The sequence below is a fragment of the Sphaeramia orbicularis genome, chromosome 21 (assembly GCF_902148855.1).
Source record: "Sphaeramia orbicularis chromosome 21, fSphaOr1.1, whole genome shotgun sequence".
Classification (NCBI taxonomy): Eukaryota; Metazoa; Chordata; class Actinopteri; order Kurtiformes; family Apogonidae; genus Sphaeramia; species Sphaeramia orbicularis.
The window spans coordinates 30376720-30402927 of NC_043977.1; the positions used below are offsets into that span (position 1 = coordinate 30376720).

The window sequence follows — 26208 nt, forward strand, 5'->3', positions numbered from 1 at the left end:
GATGTATATGTAACAGGCCTTTTGACATAAAAAGACACAGAAGACTTCAGGGAAAAAAAAAAGTGACACAGGTTCAATGTTATATAGTGAGAAGGGGATCGTAAAAAATTTATTATCGTGTCTGTTTCAGTGGCACTTTCTCATGTATTCATCTAATCTAATCACAATGAATAATAACTGACAATCCCATTTAAACTCATCAGAGTATGCTGTTTCTCCTAATAAGTTGTTTTCTCTAAAAGTCAAGTGAATAAAATGGAAATAAACAAGCTCCAAGGATTTAAGTTTTTGCGCTATACATATTTGTGAATTGTTTTGGAAGCATTTAATAGTTACATTAATAGTATGTTGTTGCTCCAAAATGATTGTAACAACTCATACAATCCAATATATTTTAAAAATAACATAAATATTTTAATGAAAATTTAATGATACAGTAGATAATTGCCTAATATCTACTATGCTGTAGTTATCATACCCTCTTTAGCATGTATATCTCCTACCATGTTATGACAACAGGCCAATTATCTTTGAGAATTTTACATAGATTCTCTTCTGGCCTTAGGCGGCTGTTTTCATGAGCAGAGTAAATGACTATTGACATTACATTTTCAATAATCATTCACATTTCTACTGGCTTCTCTAAATATGTACTGTAATAGCAATATCTGACATGGGCATCCACCTCGATCAAAATGGACTCGACTTGATTGATATAGTATCTGAGATTATAGATATACATATGCTGAGCACACTGCAGAGATCATAAAGCATTGGTTTGTCATTGGGGTAGTTCCAGGGTTCTGGTGTATTGAACGTGACTGAAATCTTTATTCATGAGGCTGGTCTCAAACAGCAGGGACAGATAGTGCTAAAGCTCCTCTAGGCCTGTGTGTCTCAGGAGAGTCACACGACTCTTCTCACCAACCCCAGCAACAAAATCAAAGATGCATGGTTGAAAAAAAAAAAAAAAAAAAAAAAGATATGTACCTATTAGTGAAATCACTCATATCCACAACACACTATATCACCTGCCCTTTTACAGAGGCTGCTCATACTTGATATGCAGGTTTGGCTTACGTTTGACGCAGAACAAGGCAACGTCTGCGTTTATCATCACTAAGCTGTCACGTCTCCGTGATAGGACTCAAGAGCAGCTATTAGCCATGCATTTGAGGGAGACACAAGTACAAGGAGAGGTAGAAATCGAACATGTGGCTCTAATAGATACATGCGAGCATGCGCACACACAGACACAAACACACACTGACAAACACGCACACAAGAACATACCAGCCTGGGCACCCTCGCCTCTCATCCCCAGCTGATAGGCAGATGGCGAGAGTCACTCTGAGCCACTGACATGGAGGTGCATATAATTTAAAGCCTTGTTTGCATCTTAAAATACATCAGTACCATATTGACGTACAGTATACATCATGTCAGAGAGGGCCCTCTCGTTTGCAATGGGCCCTGGCTGCTGTTCCATATGCATAGGGAGAGCAGGAAAAAAAAGCCATTGCCTCATAAGAAGGTGATACTTCTTCACATAATGAATGTGGCCTCTGCCCAGTCTGAAGGTCAGCCTTCATTTGTGTATAATGGGCAAGAGTCAACTGTTTTCCAAATGAGACGTATGCAGAACAGACTGCCGAGTAAATATTGAAATCACCTCTGGGCTGTTTGTGTGATAAATTCCCCCCACAAATCAGGTGCCGCTCAAAGGAGTGCCGCAGTGGTGCTTTCTGATGCTCTCTAACTTTGGCTGCGAGAGCGCTTGGTTTATTGCTCTGCAGGCGGAGTGTTTACGCCATTCCTTTTTCTAAAGGAAAGTGGACAACATCGTGAGACTAGCAAAACAAAAGGAAATGAATCTATGTAGAGGAAGCCAAAAGGTTCTGGTCAGATGTGACCTGATTAAATAAAGGTGAAGAAATCGATTTTCACCATTGTGAAACAAATGAAATGATCACTTTTCCATTTTTCATTTATCATTCTGCTCCAATCTCTCGCCCTTCCTTTGACTAAGTGGCACACACCATAAATCGAAATCTTTGTTCTGATAATTGTTTCATTTCACCAGATCAATTGTCATATCCACATTACACACACCTCAATACAGTGGAAGTAATAAGGAAGCCAGGGAGATGTTGGCGCCCTGCAACAAGTCTATTAAGCCACTAGAAGTCTAAACGTCAACAAGACCAATCCCACTCAGTGCTAATCTGCATTCATTACTATGCAAACAAAACAATCCAGCCTCATATATTCTTTCAAAGTCACCTTTAGATTCAGACTCTTCTCATATAGACGCACAGGCAAGTCAGAATCCTCCTGAGCACAAAACAAACAGTGCATCACGGCCGCATGTAGAGAGCCACACCAGTCAAAGAACAGAAAAGGGAACATTTCAACAAATAGAGAATAGCATGCCACTGTCACATGGGGAGCACAAAACAGCAAATAACAGAGACAAGGTCTGATGGTAGCCCTTGGAGCAGCTGTCATATTAAATAATAATGAAGGATCTATTAATATGCAAAGGAAGCAGCAGCCGACTGGCTTAACGCTGTCATGCCTCTGCATATTGTCAGGATCTTCATCATTAATTAACATGCTAGCTGCCCCATACCTGCGCCAATGTCAGAACATTCTTACAACAAACACCCGAATGCCTGTGCCCTCCGCAACTAACTCGTATAATTAAATTAAAATCAGATTAACTTCACATCAGTACACAAAAGACTGACTTTTACGACTTTCTCTAGCAGCGATTAAAAAAATAACCAGGACTTATCAGTTGTGTTTCTGTTTTGTCTCTGTTAGGCACTGCACCACAGGCAACAATGAAAACACACTTTATTTATCGGCCAGGCGGGATAAGTGGGGAAGAGACACTCCATGTCAATGAGAATGGCCGCCTAATTTTATGCATGGACTGGTGGCAGCACAGCAATGACAACACAACTCTTAGGTACACTGCACCACTTGAACTGCGCTTTCCACATCATGACAAATTTAGTATCAATTACAGAGCGCGCTAACCTTATGATAAGCAGTGGATTCAAAGAGGAGGGGTAGAGGCACAAAGAAATGACACTAAATTACCTGGTGCATGCTGGATCTATTTTAAAGCAGGTTGAAGAGGCACTAGATTAGATGATCCACTCTAGATGTTGACGTGCTAATTGTACATCATAAGAACATACTGTAAATATTACACTATGCTTCCACCTACAGCACCGTCACTCTCAAGTGCCAGTGTCCACACACACACTGGCACAGCCAGGCAGGCTTTAAAAAATGTTGTTTCTATCAGTAAAGTACACGATGCACCCTGGTAAGATGTAGGTGACATTCATTTCTCTAATGGTAAATGCAGTACTCCTGCGTTATTCAAAAGGTTGAAGCCATATCCAGGACATAAATGAATTATATTGAAGCTGCTGCTTAAGTAGTGGCCAGAGTGTGAGCGGAGGCCCTCTCCACTTTAAAGGAGATGTCATCTCAGTGTGGTGTCAGTCCACAGCAAATAATCCGATTTGGGGGCCAATCTGCCTGTAATGCATCAGCAACTGGAAAGGCTCCAGCACAACCCCCCTGGGGGCACGAACGCAAGCATGCACGCATTCAGACACACACATGTGCTTTCACACACATATGAGGGTATTTCCTTAAATGGGAACGTAAGCATATTAAGATGTCCTTTTCTAAATGGAACTGGTGTCAAGGGCAAAGATACATATGTTAACAATGTGTTTCACATAGGCCTCTCTGGTCCTGTTAGACTGTGAAGATCAAATCTTTTCAGTGTGCTGAACATGGTCATTGATTTTAATCTAATATGATTTGTGTCTAATATCTAAAAAAAATATTCGCTGGTCACTATTTGAAGAGGGAAATCGGAGTAAACAAAATTCCTAAAACAAACTAATTTGCATGAAGGAAGCAGCATTAGTTCTGTCAGCTCGTGCTGCCTTCTGAGGCTATGAGATTAGATAACTGTACAAGTCCTTGCGGCTTTTATAAGATGAGACTTTTTGCCATATTTGAGCAGCAGTCACCACTCTTGAGTGATAAGGGACTGGGCAAGAGCACAAAGACAGAATATTTGTAGACGTTTCACCAGGAGAGAAATGACACGCTACTGTGAGCAAAACACTTCACGCAGTTTTTTTGTTCTTTCTCTGCAGCCCAAATTAAACAGCGCTGTGGTTTTTTCGAGGAGTCTCAGAGCATTGGTAAGCCTCGGGAAAACCCGTCGGCCCCCTTTCCGTCTGCGTGTGCAGGCGCTAACTCATCTGAAAAATGAACTAATATGACATGACATGATAGTGTATCTATTTAAGACAGTTTCTCAATGTCAGTTTTTTATCATCAATCAGTACATTTGGACATGACAGGGAGATCAATTAGTCGCCTACTTAGATGCTAACTTATGTGTGGTCAATTATACATAATTATTAATCTGTCAAAGTCTGTAACTTCCTTGACGTTTAATGCTTAATACTATAATCAAAACAATAACTGGTTTAATTACGATACAGAAACTGATGAAAAAGTTCAGTCTCTCCAGTCAGACGGCTTACGGCGGTGGTGAGAAGACCTCAAAACCTCAATAACTTTATCTCTGCCCCCTGTATACCCTGACTAAATGTCAAGATCATAGAGTCCTCCAGGGCTTAAAGGGGGAGATATCAAAAGGCCTTTCTGTTGCTTTATGTTCCACTAAATAACAGGAGTCTTTCTCATCATTGTCCTTTTCTGTGTTCACTTCGGCCTTTAAGTTCGTCCTCTATACTACAGCATAGATAGCCGGTGACCTCACCCTTTTCCCAGAGTTCAAAGCGCTAGCCATTGAATTGCAAGGACAGCCCGATCAGTTTGGTATATTACATTTCTTACAGATGCTGCTGTTGGATAAAATATATAGGATGGGTACAAACTAAATTTTTATTTAAAAAATCAGACCAAAAAAAGAGGTTCTGGTATTTTATCTCTCTTCCAAAAACTAGAATTAATGGCTGGTTAAAAATAATGTGTACTGTGGACGGTGTGAGCATTCAGAAAGCCCCGTTCGACAGTACAATACCATTAAAGACATATCAAGAAGGAGAGCAAAATATGCAAATCAGAACACTTACAGCCACCAACATCAAAGCAGTCACAAATAGAACAAAAGCATTAGTTGCAATAAGACTTGGCCCAGGGGTAAGTTAGGGCACAAACGGTTGTTGTTGATTCTTGTGGCGATAAGCTTGCTTTAGCATCACTACTGCCTATGTACATATACCAGTGGAGTGGATTTAATCGCACTAATTAGAATGCACTCAAGGCAAAATGCAACATCTACTGGAATAATCTGAGAGAAAGGATCTCCACTCCAATTTATTCTCCCTCTCTTTGTTTCCGGGGGTTGAGCAGAGGATCTGTTTTTGGTAAACGAGTGAGCGGCTGGTGTCTGGTGGTTGGGTGCATGTGTCACTTTGGACTGGTTGCCATTTCGAGGACAAGCTGCAGGGAGGCCACTGGTGGGGAAGCTCAGTGTGTATGTGTGTGCATGGCGGAAAGAAAAAAAAAAAAAAAAAAGAAAAAAACAGAAACACAGACTTGGAGCAAATTGTAGACTTAGCAACTGCGACTAAGACTGAGCCATTACCTGTGGGTGGGATCATGCCAGGGGACATGAGACCGGGGACCGAGTGGGGCATGATGTGGGGGTTCTCAGGTGATGTCACGCTCTGGGTCCTCTTCGGAGGCCGCCCGGGTCTGGAGCTAAAACAGCAGAAAGAGAAGGTGCGAGGTGAAGAGACGAGGAGGAGACTGGCAGACGAGGAGGGGGTGTGTGGGTGGCGGTGGGGGGGTGTTAACATTTGGAGCACTCCAGAATGCAATTCCATTCCAAAGAGCTAACATGTACTGTAAATAAATTTCTTTTCAAGGACAGTTGCTTTCTGCAGCTCAACATAATAGACTTCCATAACTAATTAGATTACACGGTGAATTCATTTCCTTTATTGAAGATCAACCACTTTTTGATGCATAATTCATAACCCGTACCTCGTTACCTGTTCCTCCGTATTAATATCCCCACACTATTTGAATTGCCTCGTTTGCATATGCTAAAATCCAGTGCGCGGCCCTCGGCCTGGAAATTACATGTTAACTTGTTATAATTATTGCAGTCAGGCCACTATTGATTTATGAGACTTTTAAAAACCAAATATGTGTAGTTCTGGTAATGAATGATATTTTAAGGTTCTTCAGGAAATTAAAAGGCAATGGCTGCCTTAGGAAATGTTCTGCTTGCTTGATTTAATGCGTGCCTTAGCTGGAAGGTGGTGTGACAGAGTGATTCAGACCTGTTGGACGGTTCTGATGGGGGAGTTTTATTACACCAAACGAGGGGCACAGATCCAGCCATGATAAATGAGTGTGCCACCTTACTGTGGAGGAGAAAAGGCCTTCAAAGCAGATACACCCATGACTTTCCACACATCTTACTCATTCACTTATTAATACAGCTTCGAGTCGCAATCAATACCTACTTTGCTGGCTTATAGTTACAAAGAAAAGCCTACAGGGTAAAAAAAAAAAAAAATGCAACGAGCTCATAATGAGGGGGCCAGGATTCTATGAAGGTATATTCTTTATGAACAAGGACCTGGATGTCTCAGCTGAAGATGAATTATTGTGACTTGACACAGGTGACATATTGGCTTCATACATTATTTCACATACAATAGTCCATTTAAAGCTTTACCAGGATACTAAGTTCTCTCTAATATGAACTGAATTTAATCAATCTTTAAAATGCCAAAACTATATGAGGAAACTTGCATGAAAATTAAATAAAAATAGGGAGATCTTACAAAAATAGATGCGATGCTTCAAGTTCATTGTTCTTTCTGCGCTTATATGTGAAAGTGAAAGTGTGATTTTCTTTTCTAGTCTCAGAAACATCTAATTATGAGTAAATATATTTAAATTGGTACAAATTTTCTTTATTGGCGGTGTCAGTAGAATCATAAAATCATAAAGGGGTATATTATTGCAGTATTTCTTTATTTTGACAGTACAAGTATAACTGTTTATTACTTTATCTTTTGCTGGTCAGTGATTATAAACCATTTATAACCTACAACAGCTCAAAATTAAATTAATGACTGTAAAAAAAATGATGAATTGTTCTGTTTTTTTTCTCCACTGTTTTTCTTTTCTTTCTCTTTTTTTTTTTTCTTTACCAATGATGTTGCATTCTGGACTTTATCAACCAGTACATTATATGTGGCTGTTTGTGTTACAGTACATTTCACTACATTTCCCAAAGGCAGTATCTACAGAGCAATGCAGTGTTTTCGTTCAGATACCACACAGCCTTAGTGGTTGAATTTATTCAGCCGTGTCTTCTGAGGTTTATTTACCTCAGTCCTGCTAATAGAGTGCACTTGCTCTATCTGTCTGAATGTGCTGACTCCCTCATATACCGGCTCCAGAGGTTTTAGGACTAAAAGCAGACTTTCACCCAACTGTGTCCCTTTAGAGGGAAAATACACAAGTGAGAGTAGCGAGAAGTAGTGAGACGGTGACCAAATGACAGAAAGTAAGGAGAGAGAGAGAGAGAGAGAGAGAGAGAGAGAGAGAGAGAGAGAGAGAGAGAAGGGTAAAAAGAGAAATGAGTGCCCGCTCAACCTAGGAGCGTCTGGAAATGTAATTCCTATTTCTATAGAAGCACCTCTTTGATCTTATGAGAGGAAGAGATCGCAGACAGTTTTGCTGTCATCACTTTCACTTGTACTCTAGCTGAATTATTTATGAAAGACCTCAATAGAGGGTATGTGATGGGTAAAAGGCTTTTTACCAACAATACTAAAAGCCAAAAGGCCCTCAAATGGACAAAAAAATGTCACATCAACCTTAGATCATGTCAAAGGATGTGAACCCAGGTACAAAGACCCAGTTAAGTAAAGGTAATGTTTAGACAGACTGCAAGAGAAACTGTCCGTGTGTTTAAAGGGATAGCATTTCACCTACCCTCTGCACACAAATAACACTAGCTAACCATGAAAGCAATACACCAGCTGAAGAGTGCTTTGAACTGAGGAACCTCAAAGCAACAGAAAAGCCTTACTGAAATTAATGTTTTTGTCTCCTTTCCTTATGGTCGAGTAGGTGTCTAAATTTACAGCAACGGAATACACTTTATTATAGAGGGGGGTATTTTCCTCTTTCATTTAGTGTCTTCAGCGGGTTGTGATTCATGTCGTTAGGAATAATGTTCCTTAACAATATGTAATTTAGCCCTACAGCTGAGGCATGCATGCCCACATCAGTGCAGATCTACGCTGGTCAGAGCCATCCAGGCTAATAAGCTGGGTCCAGAGAGGAACTCAACCTGGCCTCAAACAAAAGAGCCAGGCTATTTATCAAGCAGCAGATGCTGATTCCCTAAATAGCCTGGCACAGAAACTGCTCCAAACTAGGCCATTATTTCAGAAAAAAGATAGCACAACTGGATTTATGATTGGAATTTTGGTACTTTTCATTTCTTATCCACTGTTGTCTTTTCTAATCCTCCTCACTTTCTCTTTATATTCACTTTTCTTGTCTACTTTGAAATTTTCTGCTGGTTTTACATTGGACTTATTTGGACAGCATTATTTTTTTTTTGTTTGAGGTCATTCGTGAATCCATTTTATTCCCTACTTTATTTATATTTACACTGAAGATATTCAGGGGCCTCATATCTCTGGCTTCAATTAAGGAAACAAAATATGCCCCACCAGCTTTGGGCTGGGGCCACAAATATGTTACACATCTATTCTCTCTTTTTTGTTTTGCTGCCATGGTGAAAAGAAAATAGTGGTGAACTTTCCCTGAACCAGACTTCCTTTAATGGCTCGGCCGTGTGTTGACCCAGCAGAGTCGACTGGAACCTGATACTATCCAACACACTACGCTGCGCAGGCAATCAGATTACACGGGGCCCAACAATACACTCCACACGAGTCTAATTTCAACGCTACAATGCAATAAAAGCGCAATAATTAAATTCACGTTCTCACCTCGTTTACAGGAAGCCAACACAAGGTGATAGGTATAATAAGAGGCATAATACAAGATATAAGTGAGGTTTTTGATTTCATGGCGAAATTCTGACATCTCACTATCAGACTCTTTTCTGTCAACGGAAGCACTGGCTGAGATCTTATTACCCAGAACGCCGTTAATGCAGTGATTATGATCTGTTATAAATCAATTGAAACCACAAATGTAATGTTTAGCCCAAGTGAGCACACTCTCTTAGTGGATTTAGTTACACACAGACACACATCTGCTCCTCCCATCTTCAGATATCTTTAGGAATTCAACCTGATTATGTCAATAGTGAGTCTAGTTTGCAGAGAAAGAGCATAATATTATTTCCTGGTGGTTATGATTGAGCCATTAACCTTTTATCTCAGCCTTTTGTTTGACGTTTCTAAAAGGAAAGGATGAAGATATTTATTCCATTTCCACCCAGTCGGCCAAAACAAGCGGGTGAATCATTCCGTCTGGGGCTTGTGTAAACAAAAGGCATCTCCAGGTCTCTGCCAATCAGGCCTTATAAAATATTAACCCAATGTCATTGCCCTTTTAAATTCTCTCACCTAGAATTCCCTAATTGTTCCTTTTCTTTATCTCTCCAGTGCAGAGAGTAAATAAATTAACAAAATAGCTTTTATCGCCCTGAGTAACCTTTTAACTGAAGGATTATCTGGGGTTTATTTTTCATTTCTCTCACAGCGATAGCGGAGCATGCCCCATTGATTGGTTTGCTGGGGTGGTGACCAGCCATGAAAACAAGGTCTTATTGATAAAACAAAGCAGCTTCTTACCTTTTAAGTGCCAGGTCAGGCAGAAATTCAGAGGCCTCAGACCTTCAGGAGCCAGAATAGCTGAGTTTATAGTTTTTTTTTTTCTTATTTGGTTGATTCAAACAGTTAAATAATATGCATACAACTCCCCTGAGAGGTTAACTATGTTTGTTGGGAGACAGGGATAACATGGCTGCAGTGCATTACTACCAATTTAAAATCCTTACAGATAAGACAACAGTGTTGGTCAGGAGGACAAAATGAAATGTTTAACTTTAGTTTTAAAGTTTGTAATAACACCTCCTTTTTCTGTGTGGTGTTGTGACAAAAAATACGATTGACGATGGTTGTTCTACATTGTAGAGGGACAATAAACTTTTTTTTTTTTTTGAAACCACTACTCATATTCATTCTGTAGTGATAACCCTACATGGCGGCTGATTTGAATCTGTTCTCCGGTGCTGCCTACTTGACTTCTGTTATGAAGAACGGCGGGACATAGATAGCACCGCCGTCCATGCAAACTATCAAATCAGGAATGAAACTAACATGTTTTCCTTTTTAAGCGATTTTATTTATTATTTCAGAGTACAAGTCCAAAATAGAAATATAGCAAATCCTTGGACAAAAAAAAAAAGATTCAGGTTTTCTAACTGTACACTGGCCTCTTAGCTAAAAACAAAACCCATTTGAGTACATTACCTTGGGGTTTAGGATATTATAACATGCATCTTTCAGATATTTTACAAATCAAGTTATTAATCACAGTAAACAATTACGTGAGCTGCAGATAATACTCACATTACATGATTGTCATCGTAATAAAACTTTGTAAAAACCAACCCACTGACAAACACAGGAGTGTACTGTATGTTGCCTTCAACAAAAAGAAAAAAAAGATGATTTATATTTCCTGCTGACCTTGGCAGTCTATTGGTTGTGACGATCATAATCTCAGAGTCACAGTGTGATACATGGGAATGTATTCACTCATCCATCTTTTTCATGCATCCATCTATCCTAACCCTCATCTTGTATCTGTATTTGCATTGAACCTATTCTTGGATTATCTCAATCAGCTTCCCCTTGCACCTGTCAAACACCGCCTCGCACAGGTAGCCACATCATGCTTATCTGATCTAGATAGCTGGATTACAGCGAGTTTGTGAGTGCGAGAAGAAAAAAAAAAACAAAAAAAAAAAACCCACACTTTTATTTATTAGGGGTAGGAACAGCTGCATCCGCCTGCAAACTGTGAACCTTTGTTACGGAACAATATATCACAGATCAAATGGTGTGAAATCAAAGGCGAGAGAGAGTTAGCATCAATCCCACTAAAACCCCTTTTAAAGTGCTGTCTGTGCTCTGATCCCTGTGTGGACTAATGTGCAGGGTTGAGATCAGTGGTAGTTGGGAGAGTAGGTGCCTTCCTGGTGCCTTTGTCTGGGCTCAGGCCTGATTAGAACCACGCTGGGTGAGACCATCACAGCGTCTGATGGTACGGAGGAGCTTGGAGCCAGTCACGCTTCCTCCGCTGTCCTCAAGCCCATGTCATGAAACCGCAGCCAGGCTTTAGCAGAGAAAACCACTGTTACAGTAGCTACAAAGAGCTTACTCTTGTAATCACATTCTATTAGAGCTGTTTGAAGCCTCTCAGCTGTGAAATAGAATCTAAAAAAGATCTAAAACACGATAAATTGCTGATTATTCCCATGCATCATTAATGTTAAAAGCTGATTTCATAATTGTATGTCCCATAACTACAGAGTCTAAGATTGTTCAGTATCACATCAACAGACTCTGATAATGAGTAAGCAGACTTCCTACATGACGGTAACTGATGAGGAAAGCCTAATTGGTTGACTTTTCCATGCCTAATGGATGATTCTCTTAATTAAAAAGATACTGTACCAAATGTTAGAAATCAGATAGTGCTTAAAGTAAATGCAGTTAATCAAATGTATGAGAATGAACAGTTCCAGGAAAGCCTAAATGAGATTGGTAGATATGATTTTGCTCCAATATTTATTAATTGCAAGTGCCTTTGGTTAGCAAAACAGAACAGGTCTTATCTTCAAACTGCGAGGAAATTTCATCTAACCACTCTCACTGATCTCTCTTTTTCATGAACTGCGATGCATATGAAACAAGTCTTCAAAACAAGGCTTTAAAAACTTACCCAGTCAGGGTGCCTTTGAGGATATTTAATTAAAATCTAATCCTGCATTCATTAAGGCTCACATAAATTAAGCTGTCATTCATAAGATTTATGGATTCTCATTTGCATATTGCATACAATTCATCAATTACTCAAGTATGAAAGGAGCGCATTTCCCTTGGAGCTGCCTGCTAGCCTGCCAACATTTGAAATGAGAGAAAGAGCACGACTGTCAGGCATTCACTGCAAACTTTTCCCCACAATGTCTGTGCACTGATTAATCTCATTTTCTAGGCATCCCTTACAAGATTGTACACAGTCCAGCTGCACTTTTCAATTATTTCTCCTGTCCTCTCAACTAACTTTGAAAGCAGGACAGGCTAAATGTGGACTGGGGGCTACTTTAGTCGTTATGTATATAACATGTCTTTTTGCCAGGGTAATCATAAATTAGAGAGAGGGGTTTTAGAGATCCTAATGGAAAGGAAATGTAGTAATTTTATTGCAAATCCCATCAGGCAAATATTCTGTATGCAATAATAGCATATTTCCTGTCACATTTAGAGGGGAATACATCCAGCAGGCATTCTGACAGAGGGAGGAAAAAAAAAAATAAAAAAAATAGGGGGAGGGTGGACGGATGAGAGAGAGAATGGCAGAGGGAAAACAAAAGAGAGGGGGGAGAATCTTGGTGCTAAACACATAAAAACTCCCTTTTTGGACGTGAGGCTATGGGAAACACAGTATGGAGTAAGTGCTTAAACCAAGCGGAGCGTGAACGCATCTAAGATAAAAGGTCAGGCAAAAACAAACAGACCACTCGCGAGGACGAATGGAATTAATTGACTCATTAATATGCATGGCTAATAAAGCTCAAAATCCTAAAACAAAAATCATTGTCAACCATTCCCTTTTAATGGCTCTTATTTTCAGCTTGAGAAGAGCTAGTCTACAGGGTGTATCAATCTTAGGAGGGGTGGAGTTCCTCCACCAAACAGGCTTGGGGTAACCTCGGTGTTGTATGCTCATGTCCTCCCCAGCAGACAAAGGCAGAGTTGTTCTGGTGGAGGGATTAATTGAGAATTAATCCCAGTTTCTGGCAGTGGAACAGACCGGCAGTTAGAAGTGAAAGTCATCCTGAAGGGTAGTTAATTGGTTCCCCATAGCAGAAGCTTTGGAGAACAGAAATCAAGCTGCATTTTCATTAATCCTCCCCATTGTTTTGTGAAATTGTTGTGGAGAGTGACTTCAGATAGAGTCAATAGTTAAGGCTTTTAATTTGCTTTTAATTCTGCCAGTGGGGTGACAATTAACAAACCCCAAAGAACAATAGCCGTGAAAATTATGCGTTCGATTGACTCTAAATGACTCTGAAATCAAAAACCGATAAGCAATTAATATACTGTACTCTACAAATGGTAAGTACCTCCAACATGCTTGATGCGCTCCATCTCGCTGCGTCTCTCCAACCACATCGCGTTCTTTCGATATCACTCCCTCACCACTAAAGCTTCTGAACTTTGGGAATAGCACAACCAGATTGTCGGATGTGATTAATTTCAGGTCTAAATGGACACAACAGTCAGAAAGGGTGATGTAATCATAACATGAGGAGACACGGTGACTAACAGCAGGGATGGAGGAGGAAAGAGAAAAGAGAGAAGAAAAAAAAAAAGCGAGGCAACACTCAACCAGAGATAGAGAGAAAAGACACAAGCAAAAGATGTAGACGGAGAGAAAGCAACTGTTCGCAAACACACTCCAAGTTCAAGCTAAACAGGAAGACCATGGTGATTAGCATTAATTGCACTGAGGATTGGAATCCTGTGTGAAACATTAAACAAAAATTATCTACTGTTTATTCTCTTTTTTCCTGATTTTCTTTTTTTCAATAATTAATGAAAAGTAAATACTTGGAGGAGTCCAAAAATGATCTAGGGAGGAAAAGAAATGTTTACATAATCAAGAAAAATGTTCCACTCTCTCTCTCTCTCTCTTACTCTCTCTCTCTTTGTATACATGGAAAGGTTAGGACTCGGGCCTGTTTCTCACTGTTTCTCACTGTATCCCCATCAGAAGCAACAGTGTCTGTTCCCCTGAGTGTCGACTGCTGTGAGAGTGTTTGCATATTTAGATACAAGCAGCCCTGTTTATGCAGCCCCACTCTCGGCTGCTCAAGTTCACTCCAACGCAAGCCCTGATCAATTTGGCCAGCTGTGCTTTAAATGCTGTTTACAACAATAACATCGCGGCTAACAGAGCAGAGCATTGCATGCAGACACACACATGTGCACGCACACTTTCCAGAGAGAGCAAGCAAAGAGAGAGAGAGAGAGACAGAGAGAGAGCGAAACAACTTCAGAGGAAGCCCCCAGCCTGCGCATTCCCAGACGAGCATTTGTACTGAGTTAAAGACGAATCAAAGCCTGACTCCTCTGCAAGACACGGAAGAATTGGATTCCGTCTGTGTACATCTCTGTGATCCTTCCGGAAGAATCTCTTATTGCAAGCAAAAGGAGGAAATAACAGGAACTCAAACTTCAGTCCCACCCTGAAGTGGGCTGAATTGAATGTGGCATGTACCAGTTACGGGTTTTATTCCCGATGAGCGACTGGCACTGAGCGGCAAATATATTGTCAGGCTCACTAAAAATTCCCACAAACATGACAATTACTTTCGACAAGCTGCTGTGCATTTTATAAATAACTTTGTTTGGGTGACATACCACATTCCTTGAGATTTCAGAAGCTTCAGAAGAGATGGGAAAAAAACTCCATTTAACTCCGGGCAGGAGACCAAATAGGCCTACTCAGCAGATAGCACAGAGGCTGCTGGTGTCCTCTTGTTTGATGATATAATTCTTAATGTACAGCCTGACCAGACATAAATCTTTACCCAAGCTTCTTCACCTGAATTCTTTTTTCTCTCTTTCTTTCTGTCTCACTCTCATGATGAATTGTTTGCTACATCTCGGAGACTAAAACCCTTCAACCTCTTCAAACCCGGGTTTCTAATAACGCGTAGGTGCTGGGGAGAGGTGACAGCATGATGAATATCACAACAGACAGCTCCAATATGGGACAATTTTACCAGATCGATATCTCACTGCAATATCAGAGAAAAGGAGCTGATATTAGTCTACACAGTGTATTACAGATGGGGTACATTTCTTCTCTCTGCACTCCCAGTGAACCTAGGCTATATTTCATCCATGTCGGCAATGGTTTACACACTCACAAACGCTCTGGAAACTAATCATAGCATGGTAGCCACGCCAGATGCATCTGCTTAAAATTATCCATATGTGTGACGCGCTCATAACCCCTTGTTCAACACGGCGACGGACTTGCAAATAAACTGTGAATCACATTAGAGGATGTTACAGACCATTATTTCTAGTGGGAACAAATGTTTTGTCACATTTTAATAGAGAGATTGCAGGCTTTGTGTGGGAGATACAGCATTTAAGTTGAGGCAGGAAGAGCTATTCACATTTGAAAACAACATAACAGGAGACAAATAGTAACAGTTTCAGTTAAAACGCAGGGGAATTTCTTACGGTAACAGTGTGACTGAAAAATATCAGACACATCCAAGACAAATAAAAAAAGTGACTCCTTGGGTGACAGCTTTTTCAACAAGTAAGTTGGAACATTGGAAAATAGATGTTAACGGTAAAAAAAAAAAAGTCATTACCCTGTAAAGATTTCTAAAGAATGAGGTGAACTTTTGTTAATACATTACAAAAAGAGTGTTTTGATCAAATGCTACATACACGTACATGAGTGTGTGGGTTTGTCATTAGAAGTCTGAGTTTAATTTGCAGTAAATTATGGTTCAGGGGATTCATCACAGTACAAACATTTGTTGAGCCCTAGATGAATAAATCAATCACAAACACTGTCTGACAAATTAACTGACACAGTTCTCTTTGTCAGGCTTCGTGCTAAACACCATGGTCAAGTAACGTGTGCCTGAAGAAATAGAATGAGACACCTTTTACTTCCAAGGGAGACAGATGCATATAGGGGAGAGGGAATGAGGGGTGAGAGAGAGAGAGAGAGAGGGAAACTAAAGGAGAGAGAGCAGACGTTGCTAACTCTTAATATCTTCCCTCTCCAGGGGGCCGGGGCTGAGGGCCCCTCTGCTGTCAGCTGCAATAGGACCAGTCTTTTTGTGAGTGCCCAAGGTTCGTTAAGGGCTATTAATGGAACACAGTATCCCTTGTGCAGGGAACTTGTCAGTGTTTCATTAGAGACTGATAAACATATAATACATAAGTGTCAAACACAGTGTGTGTGCAGTTTGACGCAGCGGCAGGAGGGGAACAGGATTTTGGGATTGGGGCGGACCAGTCATTCCCATGCTCACCACTGACAATATTAATGATTTCATACAGAAAGAGAAGTGCGGGGGACATGGAGGAACTGTAGAACATGCTGCTGGCATCATAGAGAAGAAGTCAATTACAGGGATGCACTTTGGCAAACACTGAAATGTATAATACTCTTGAACGGTGATCTAAGTAAAGAACAGTATACTTGGGTCGATATCTAGCCAAGATGAGACAGTCTGGCATATCTCTGTTGTTCAGACCAGGCCCAAAAGTACAAGAAAAAGAAATACATCATATTCAATTAAAGTTCTTTTTTCACCACTACTGAACAAATCAGCCCACAGCTGGGACTCTGGGTCTAGTTCACAAAGTCCTTTTGATCATTTTGTGGCAGTAAGAGAGTTTGGAGTCCCATGGAGTATGGGACCAAGCTGATCTTATTATGATAATTGGGACACATCAACTTCAGATAGCACTAATGGAGTGAGATTTCAGTGATCAAGAGCACACATTTGACTGTAGAAGCAAGTTCACTTTTTTTAGAAGGAGGCATTATGCAATGCTCTGGTTGTGTTCCCAGTAGGCCGCTACTAAGACCGCCAGCACAACCAAGAGTATGCTTTTAGCTTTGGTGTTGGAATTGATGCTACACTTGGTGATGTTCAGCACTGACGAGAACTGTTTCAGCGGTGAAGTTACATCTATTTCCTCATGAGTGAATAATTGGTTACCGTGACCATTAATCAGTTAATCTTCTCTTTTTACCCCTTCTCTTCAAAAGAGAAATATCAGAGGTTCAATAATTAAAAACGTGTCAGGTGAAAGTCCAACGTGCTTCCTCACACTGTATGTTCTCACATTCCCTGCTTTGTTCATCTTATTAACCTCCTCTCCGCTCGCCGCGCCTTTAAATGAAATCTTTAGCCCCTTACATGTGAAATTAAAACTGCCCTCCCTTGAGCGCTTTTAATTATTCTTCTTCAGGAGAAACTTCCACTTCCACTTTTGTCAGGGCGGCCTTCTTTCTTCCCAGTCGCCCTTTCCTCACTCCCACTCACTGCCCAGGTCTGTCATGCTTCACTCCTCCCTCCAGCCCATTGCTCCCCTTTTTTTTCCTTTTCTCTTCTTCTGCGGGTCTGTTTAATTCTCACCTTGCTCTGCCCTTGTCATCAAGCCGTTGAAGCACAAAGCCAGGAGCAAGGGAGTGTTTACTCATTTCCCCACTACATTACCCCTCCTATTAATCATTGCATGGAAACTTCTGGACACTGAAACATCTCTGCAGCCGATGCCCCAGCTGCTCCCTATGCTAACAGGGCCAACTTTAAAAAACTGGCATTATGAAAATTATCTTACTTTATATGAAAGTTACAATGCCGTCACAGTCTACCGTGAACACCAAGTCTTGAACTCCCTCAAGAAAACACTTTTATTATGTTGCAAGGTTCAATGTGTCAAATACTGAAAAGAAAATCTATTTTAAAAAGATATTTTAAAATGCCACAAATAATGTCTCTGTGGGAATAAAATATAATGATGCCTCTTGATAAACACAAAGTTGAAGTAAACATGAGTTGGCTGACATTGAAATGCATGATACATTATGTGCACACAGGACGGGCAGAGGTTAGTGTCTCTAATTAATCAAATTTAATTGCATGTAAATTGTATTTTAAATGCAGATGAGGAAAAAAATGAAAAGCTGTTTTTTAGGTGAAGAAAGCAGCCTCTTGTTACTCTTCACTTGTTTTATTTGCAAAGATCAGAGAGTATAAAAAAAGTGTGCAGAACTAAGCCATCTCTCTAAATGCTGTTTAGTATCAAGGATGGATTTTTTTTTTCCCCCCAATTACGTCTTTGAAAAACAACAAAAATAAAATTAACAAAAAAAAAAAATATTGCCAGAGAATTTAATTTGTGTCCACACTGCGCTGTGAACAAGGCAAAGCTGCTCTAAAGGATTCTTATGAAATTCAATTAACACACCAACAGCTTTTCTTTTCTCTCCTGCCCTAATTCCCACATTCCCGCTGAAATGACTGCATTCCCGGCGATTATGCTAACCGCTTGGAGTGCACCATAAATTCACAGGTCTGGGAAAGGCTGTAACGAGAGCTCCTTAAATATGGGAAGGAGACGTTTGAGAAGATGGATCGCCGTGGGCTAGCAGTCGACCGGCAGTGGGCAGAGGAAACTTGTTTGTGAAACACATGCTACTGCTGCTACATTACATCTAATGAGGCTATGGACATAAGCAACATTATCATTAATGACTGAACCCCTCCTTTCATGCTTCTCTTCATGTGTTTTTTTGTTCTTCTCTGCCACAGCCCCCTGTCCTTTTACAATTACTGTTGTACCGGATAGCCCAGGGCGGTATGCCGCATGTGTGTAGGCTATATAAGAAAGACAAAAAAGGACCCAAAATATTTGAAAGTCAAATAAATGAGTAATGTAAATAGTTTTGAGAGAGTTTACCCAGTGAACAATGGCCCCTTATGAGACACAAGTGCGACAGAGGGAGAGAGAACAGGACTGCTGGTGTGGGGATCGCAGTGGTGGGGGTTGGAGGGATGATCCAACACAATGTGGCCCTTCTCCTAAAGCAACTTGTTATCAGGCGCTACGCAGAGCCCCCCATTCAATCTGCATTTAAATACATTTCAGTCCACTCACTCATTTGCATTCATTTCTCCCATTATATTTGAAAATGGCCAAATGTCTAGCCAGCACAATGTGGGAGCCTATCACCGGCCAGGGGAAGCCCACACCTGATGCCAATTTAGCCTGCTTGGATCTATTCATTGCCATGGCCTGATCTGACAACTCCAGCTCTTCCCCATCCAGGAGACTTTTCAATTGGATCTGCTTGTGGTGACAAAATTGTTTTGCTCATTGAGTTTGTTTTTTTTTTCCTTTTTTTTTTGTTTCCCCCCCTTTCTGTCTCCCTCTCCCTCTCTCATCGTCACTCCCTCCGTCTGTGAGTCTGGGTGTCTATTTGGGAGCCATGGGAAAAGGAGAGGCAAATGATTCTCAGTGGCTTCTGATTTCCACTATTTGTTCAGCATTAGGCCCACTTATCTCTGAAAGAAAAAGCAACATGTGGAGAGAAAGTGACAGGCAGAAACTCAGCCTCACTAACAGGCCTATTGTGTGCTGAAGATCTGCATTCAAACACGAGGGGCCCTCTAACTCTTTCTCTCTCTCTCTCTCTCTCACTCTTTCTCTCTCTCACTATAAAATGCACACATACTTGTGTGTCGCAGTCAATTACTGCTGCTAATCTGTATGGCAATGGAGAGTAAATATTTCATTACTTTTTCAAATAAACAGTTGGTCTGAGCCCATGAAGTGTCATCTATCCTGTGAAAGGAGCGGTGACGTTCACATTCAATTACTCCATAAAACCACCGAGCTTCTGAAGTGGAGTTTTTTGTGCTAAGAGCACACTACTAAAATCATTAGATTTGGTTGCAACATCTTGAGCTGAAAAGCAAAGTGGAGAGCCCACCATTTACACTACAGCACCTTTTCTTTGGCCCAAAAACATTCTGTGAGCACTACTCCCGCCTCCTCTTTATCTTTCTCGATAATGCTCCCTCTCCTCCTGCTTTTAAGCCTCGAAACCCTCACAGAAAAGTTCATCAGAGTTTGTGTCTATGGAGCTCAGTAGAGGCACACCACGCTGTTTTCTCAGTGACATACTAACTAAGTAGTGTTGTGTGAGATTAGCAGATGAAATAATGCAAGAAGCGGAGAGGGCAGGAGGGGAGGGGGACTGGCGGGGGGTTGACAGAGAGATCCCAGAGTCTACTGCTCATTAATCACTGCAGCGTCTTTGACCTTTCATTTGCCAAGGGCGCAAAGAGAGAAGGAGGAGGAGGAGGGTGGCCGCTGCTGACGCTGCCCAGGAAAGGAGGAAGGCGAGCAGGAGCAAAGGAGAACACGGGAGAAGAAGCAAAACGGTGACCAAGAGACTGTTGGGTGGAGAGATATGCTCCAAGTCCAGAGAAGACGCCACAACACATTCTTAATGAAGAGTGAAATTAATCAGCTTCACGGGCTGTTGGATGAATCAGGCATTTCCCAGCCCCTAGGTGGTATCAGCTGCTCGGCTCCGCTCGCCAGGCCTGATAAAGACCGATAGGCCCCTTGCCCATTTACACATGTTATTAAAAGAATTACAAAGATGTCTGCTCGGCTCCCTCCTTTCACACCAGCCTGGGCTTTGGGAACCGGGTGCTGGAAATGGCAGGGGGGTGTGACATTAGTGTCAGGCGTATTTTTAGCGTCTGGATGCTCAGCCCTTAGTTACCAGGTGGGATGGGATCACTGAAGGCAGCCAGGCAGCACTGGTGGTGAGAAAAGCTTGACACACCACAGCTATTGAAGAGGAGTGAGTGTCTATCCGGATGCGTGTGTGTGACAGAGAGTGAAAAAGGCAAGTGTAAGTGACAGCTGTAAAAAGCTGGATTGCAATTCTGCTTTTGAGGCTTGTGTTGATTGATATGTAGAGCGACGCCTATTATACATCATTACATCTCTATTGTTTATTGTAACTTGGAAACACACTCCTGTAATTAGATAATGAAGTCGCAATGTTTCACAATGAGAGTGCTATAAAATTCTTTGGTCTAAATAATTAAGCCGCAAATAAGCATGAGCGAAAATAAATGATAATACAGCCTAATCAAGTGTAAATAATGACACTTACAGAATCAATACAGAGGAAATGAGTGATACAAGTGTAGTGTAGTTTAGCATTAAATGTGGTGGGCAGTTATTAATATACATTTAAGCTTATTTTTAACACTAATTGATGTTCAAGGTTAATCTAATCAGACCAATTGTACCTCTGAAGAGCCTGCTCCAATTTAATTGGCTATTTTTATTGCCTCAGCGAGATTTTAATTGAAACCAAAGGGGATCTAACAACAACTGTGACATGTTGATGTCTAGGGGATAGTTATAAATATGTGACAAAATATGTGCATTATTAATGTGATTTCTTAATGCATTATTGTAATGTGTCCCCAGAAACACAGAGATATTACTTTACGCAACAAGGAGGGGGGGAGAGAAATCATTTCATCCTGAATATGTCAACAAAATAATGCAAGACATTTTCCTCTGACTCCAGGCAAATGTGGAGATGTAAATTATTAAGATTCCAAAGAAAAATTTAAATTTGTCAAAAACTGGTGATTGTGTACAGTGTCACAAACACTACTGATCCAAACTGCATTCCAGTGTATAGTGTGAAAACTGAAAAGCAGCCCTTGGTGACTTTATAATATTGAAAGCTTGATTAAAGTGTTAATTCATTGTCAGCATATTCAAAGCTTTTTTTTAAGGGCTACAGCAGCAAGATACAAGAATAGTGTTACCATCTGGATGTGAAAAGAAATGAGACCGTAAAAAGTGTCATTGATTCAAAAGAAGAGATTACATTGTGTCTGACAAAAGTGTGAACATTACCACGAGACTCCTGGATCAAATTCTGCACAGGAGCAGCAACCATTGATGATATCGATCAGAATCATAGTTACTACAACTATATATGGAGCATCAGTTGGCACTTTGAAAACGAGCTTCCACTCCTCATAGGATTTGTAGAAATTGTCTTCCACGTCTGTCTGAATGTCTCTTCAAGAACTGTGATGTTAGAGGTAAACGGTTTATTAATTGCACGCCTGCTTTCTGCTGACAGATCCACTGAGAATTTAGAGGCATACAATTCAGCACTGGTGGAGTGTTGCTATTTGTCCTCTAAGGGATGACAGCTACTCTTTACCAGTGCTTTAAATATCAGACCTATTTCCAGACAGTTAAGGAAAGATAAAGGAAGATGCAAAGAGGAAGAGCGCGAGAAAGAGTGAGGAATGGTAATAACTTAGAACGACTCTGTCCTCTGTCTGCAAATAAAAGGAGAGTACACGGGGGCCCATAGTCCCACAGTAAGAGTGGAAAACACCACCTACTCAAGCCTGACATCTGTATAAAAACAAAAATAATCTGCTGTCAGCAGAATGTTCAATGACTCCTATCACCCGGGTGCTGATAAAGACTCTGGCCGCTGCAAGGATTGGGCTGTTATGCGAGGGGCTCAGTGGATCGGAATGCATGCTAATTGCCATCAGAAATATGTGGTGAGCCTTACAATTTCTGGCATTGCTGCGTACCTTGGCGAAGGACATGCCAGAAGGGTTCTAGCAAAACAAAGATTAATGAACAGTGTTGAATTGCTGTAATGCCATGTCAACAGTACCATACATTTCATTACAGAGGTCACCAGTGCTTCTGTGTTAATGCCAATGTGGAAACATTTTCACAGCACAAGTCTTAGCTCTTGCTGCAAGCTGAAAACAGGAGATAAATATTTTACTTGTTGGATGATATTTTACTGTTGATGTGATTATACGGACCCATTTACAGTAGCCAAATGCACATTTTCTCAGCCAAACATGCAAAAGAAAGGGCGTTGAAAATGTAAAAGTTCACAGAATCACCACAGTGACAGCGGAAAAATATATTCAGTGTGTCAGTATAATCCAGTGTGTCAGTAAGACCTGATGCTCTAAACAGGAGCAAACCTCCCCTTTTAAATAATTGATATTTTCTGATTAAATGTGGCAGTTTGGAGATAATGAATTCTTTATAGTCTGCCTTGAGCAACTCAACAGCTTTGCCCTGCATGACAGCTTTATGGGGCGTCTTTTTGCCCAAATTTTGAAAGTTTAACCTATGTAGATCAATGTGCTTCCTTAAAAGAGTTTAATAAATTAAAGTGCAGGGGGCTTTTTTCCTCAGCGAGCAGAAAAAGCTGATGAGACAGGTTTAGTTTAATCTCAGGCAATAGAAGTCATTAACCATTCTCCCAGGAATTAAAATATAGCTTGCCCTTTTCTTCTCTCACTTATCATTAGCATCACTTTAATCTCCCCGCGTTTCACACTGCTATTTTAATCATTACTTACTGCCTTTTGACAACTGAAGAACATGGCTTCTCCCCGCTCAGGCAATATCCTGATTTTAGCTGACAAAATGTAGGACATCATTTAAAAATATCTAAATTTCCTCTTCCTTTTTTATTCTTCTAACTTCCACACTTCAGACCTCCAAATGTCTGTCTATTTATATCAAAGAAAGCACAAAAGACGAGAGGAGATTGAGTGGACGACATTCAAGATGTAATTTGAGTTAGCTGCAAGGGTAACAAAATGTAATATGGAGTTTATTTGTATCTATCATGTTATTTTAATGGATGGTGGATTTCACATATGGTGCTATGTGGGTCATGTAGGGTGTTGGGGGTATACTGTATTTGTCTGCCCTTGAATCAATGAACATTTATAACAGAAACCACACATCTCCAGAGCAGAATATAAATAAAGTATTATGGCCAGTCTCTCAATGACAATGACAGATGTAGGGCATGCAATTTCTTCAACTTTTGTTTCTTTATTGTTAGTGGTAACAGTAAAATTGAACAATGGGAGTGGATCTGGAGCATGATTAATGTGAAAATGAGAAAGAAAAGAAAAGAATAGTGTGCAGCTAATAGCGTGTTTTATCTGCAAAATTTGCTCAAATGATGAAATGATGAAAATCTGGCAAACTTATTTTTTTATTTTCGAACAAAATTAAAAATGACAATGGGCAATTTAAAAGCATATTTCACAGCAAAGAAACACCACGTAATTCCTTCCTAACTAATATTTCATGTTAATTCAGTAGGAGAAAGTTGATACAGCTGCGTGTTTATGCAAATAGATACATTTTGTGTCATTACATTTCAATTCACTGATTCAACAGTAATCCATCTAAGCTAGTGTAGTTCTCTCCTAAAATACATGAAATTGAACTAATCTGCTTTTCCCTCTGTGACTCAGTACTTCACTGCCTTTTCTAAAACTGTGCCAAGATTAAAGGCATTACCAAAGAACAGAAACCTCAAGTCTTTTAGATTAGTGTTCAATTACTTAATCCTTTAATAGAATTTGAGTTTTGTCCAAAACAAGTACGTCAAATGAGCATTATTACAGCTGTCAAAAGCAACAAGCTGATTAAGTAGAAATGTTAAAGGCTGGTTTAACTCTTTAGATTTTCTGCAACCATTTTTTAAGTAAGAAAAAACTAATATAATGAATGTTTGGTTTGATATATGCTTGGCATATTGTTGAGTCACTCCAGAAAATGAAAGATTTGAAACATCTAAGTAACTTAAAGGCTGAATTTAAAAACTCTCAACTATTGAGGGGAATAAAAGCTGTTATTTTCCTTTCTCTTGTCATTGAGTGCACGTGAATATGAAACCAGAAGCCTCCCTCCTTCCCTCGCCTCAAACCCTGCGCCTCCCTCCCCATAGCTTTCTCCTGCCTCAATTTAAAAATCAACACTGAACTTGTTCTCTAAACGGTTGGAAGCAGTTTATGAACATTTCAACAATAAAATCCCCTCCTCTTACATCAAAAAGAAGCTCGATTCATTTCTGATCTCTATCCAAGTTCAAAGGCTAAGTTAAAGTGATACTTCAAAGAAGCATGTAATCAAAGACATGCAGCTGTTAAAACAATCTTTTGTTAGTTCATTGTCTTCAAACCAGACTCTTCACAAAATCCCCAAATGAAGGGAAGCAGAATCAAATAAGTTACATTCAATCATTCTGAGTGGGAGGCTTTGGTGTCATGCTAGAATAAATGCAACACTAAAGATTTACAACTATTTACAACAGCTGAAGCAGTACAATAAGGCTGGTATCCTGCCGCAGGAAAAACTACCGTGGTCCTCTTAAATATGCCAAGGGCTCGAGGCACAGTAAAATATGCCCCAGACAAAAGTGAGGCGTTTTGACAAATTAAGCACCTAGTTATGAAGGCTGCATTGTTATATTTGATGTTGTATCTTTGCCGAGGCTCAGTGTAAGCAGTATAATGTCCTATCAGTCTTTCCTCTGTGGCCTGCTGCTCTGTGTCACTTCATTTCCTCCACAAGGGCAAGTTGCAGCTGTATTAACAAGTCCCTATCACTACTTGATGCCATTGAAATTTTAATGCCAGACCATCCAAAAGTAGGTACATGGGAAAAAGGGGGAAAAAGGGGGAGCTTTGCCAGCTCAGTGGCTTGGCTTAATTTTTTAATATGCGTTAGCACCTTGCCTTAATCCGACTCTAATGTACATCGTCAGGGGTTACTGTTGAGATAGAGAAAGGGGCTGTCAATCAAGGCCTGGTCAAATTATACCCAGACTCCATTAGATTTAAAATAGAGCGATGAGGTCTAGTGTGAGTCAATCAAATCATTTAAGAATGGCTGTTACGGTTATTATGTTCTACTTGTTATGGAACCTGCTCTTACCTTTATTGCCATCACTGGCAAGTGAAAGTGAATGATCACTGAAATGCACCTGTTGTTTTTACGTTAAATATTATTATATATTTTCCTTGAACTCCATTTCATATTGTCTTGCATACAGAGAGAGAGAGAAACTATTGTCTCTCCATATGCAAACTCTTGCTGGCCATCTGTGATACAGAGAGTCATTTAGAGAACATAACAAAATAACTAATCTATTCCAGAGTGTGAGTGTGTGTGTTTTTCCATTACACCCAGAGCTGGCAAATGAAAAAGTATGGGGGGAAAAAAATTACAATATGAAACAGAAATACAGGTAAAATAAAAATGACCTATCAATAAAGTATGCATGCATTATATAGGTGAATAAACATTACTCTTAAAAATTTAATAAATGATTTAGTGAGTTTGGGGGAGGTGTAGTTAAACTTTATTTTTTTGGTTCAGTGGAGGCTACTTACCTGGACGTAGGAGGATCCAATTAGGAATAATCAGGGCACCA

The 26208-nt window shown here is 40.3% G+C and overlaps 1 protein-coding gene across 7 annotated transcripts in view; it reads right to left on the reverse strand.

Moving 5' to 3' along the window:
• The window catches only part of dachd (dachshund d), an 89482-nt gene that overhangs the window by 38043 nt on the left and 25231 nt on the right, over positions 1 to 26208 (reverse strand). For all 7 annotated transcript variants that reach the window (XM_030125159.1, XM_030125154.1, XM_030125156.1 and 4 more), the window contains exon 2: positions 5660 to 5775. In XM_030125159.1, the coding sequence (XP_029981019.1) occupies positions 5660 to 5775 (116 nt within the window). The remainder of the gene's footprint in view (positions 1 to 5659; positions 5776 to 26208) is intronic.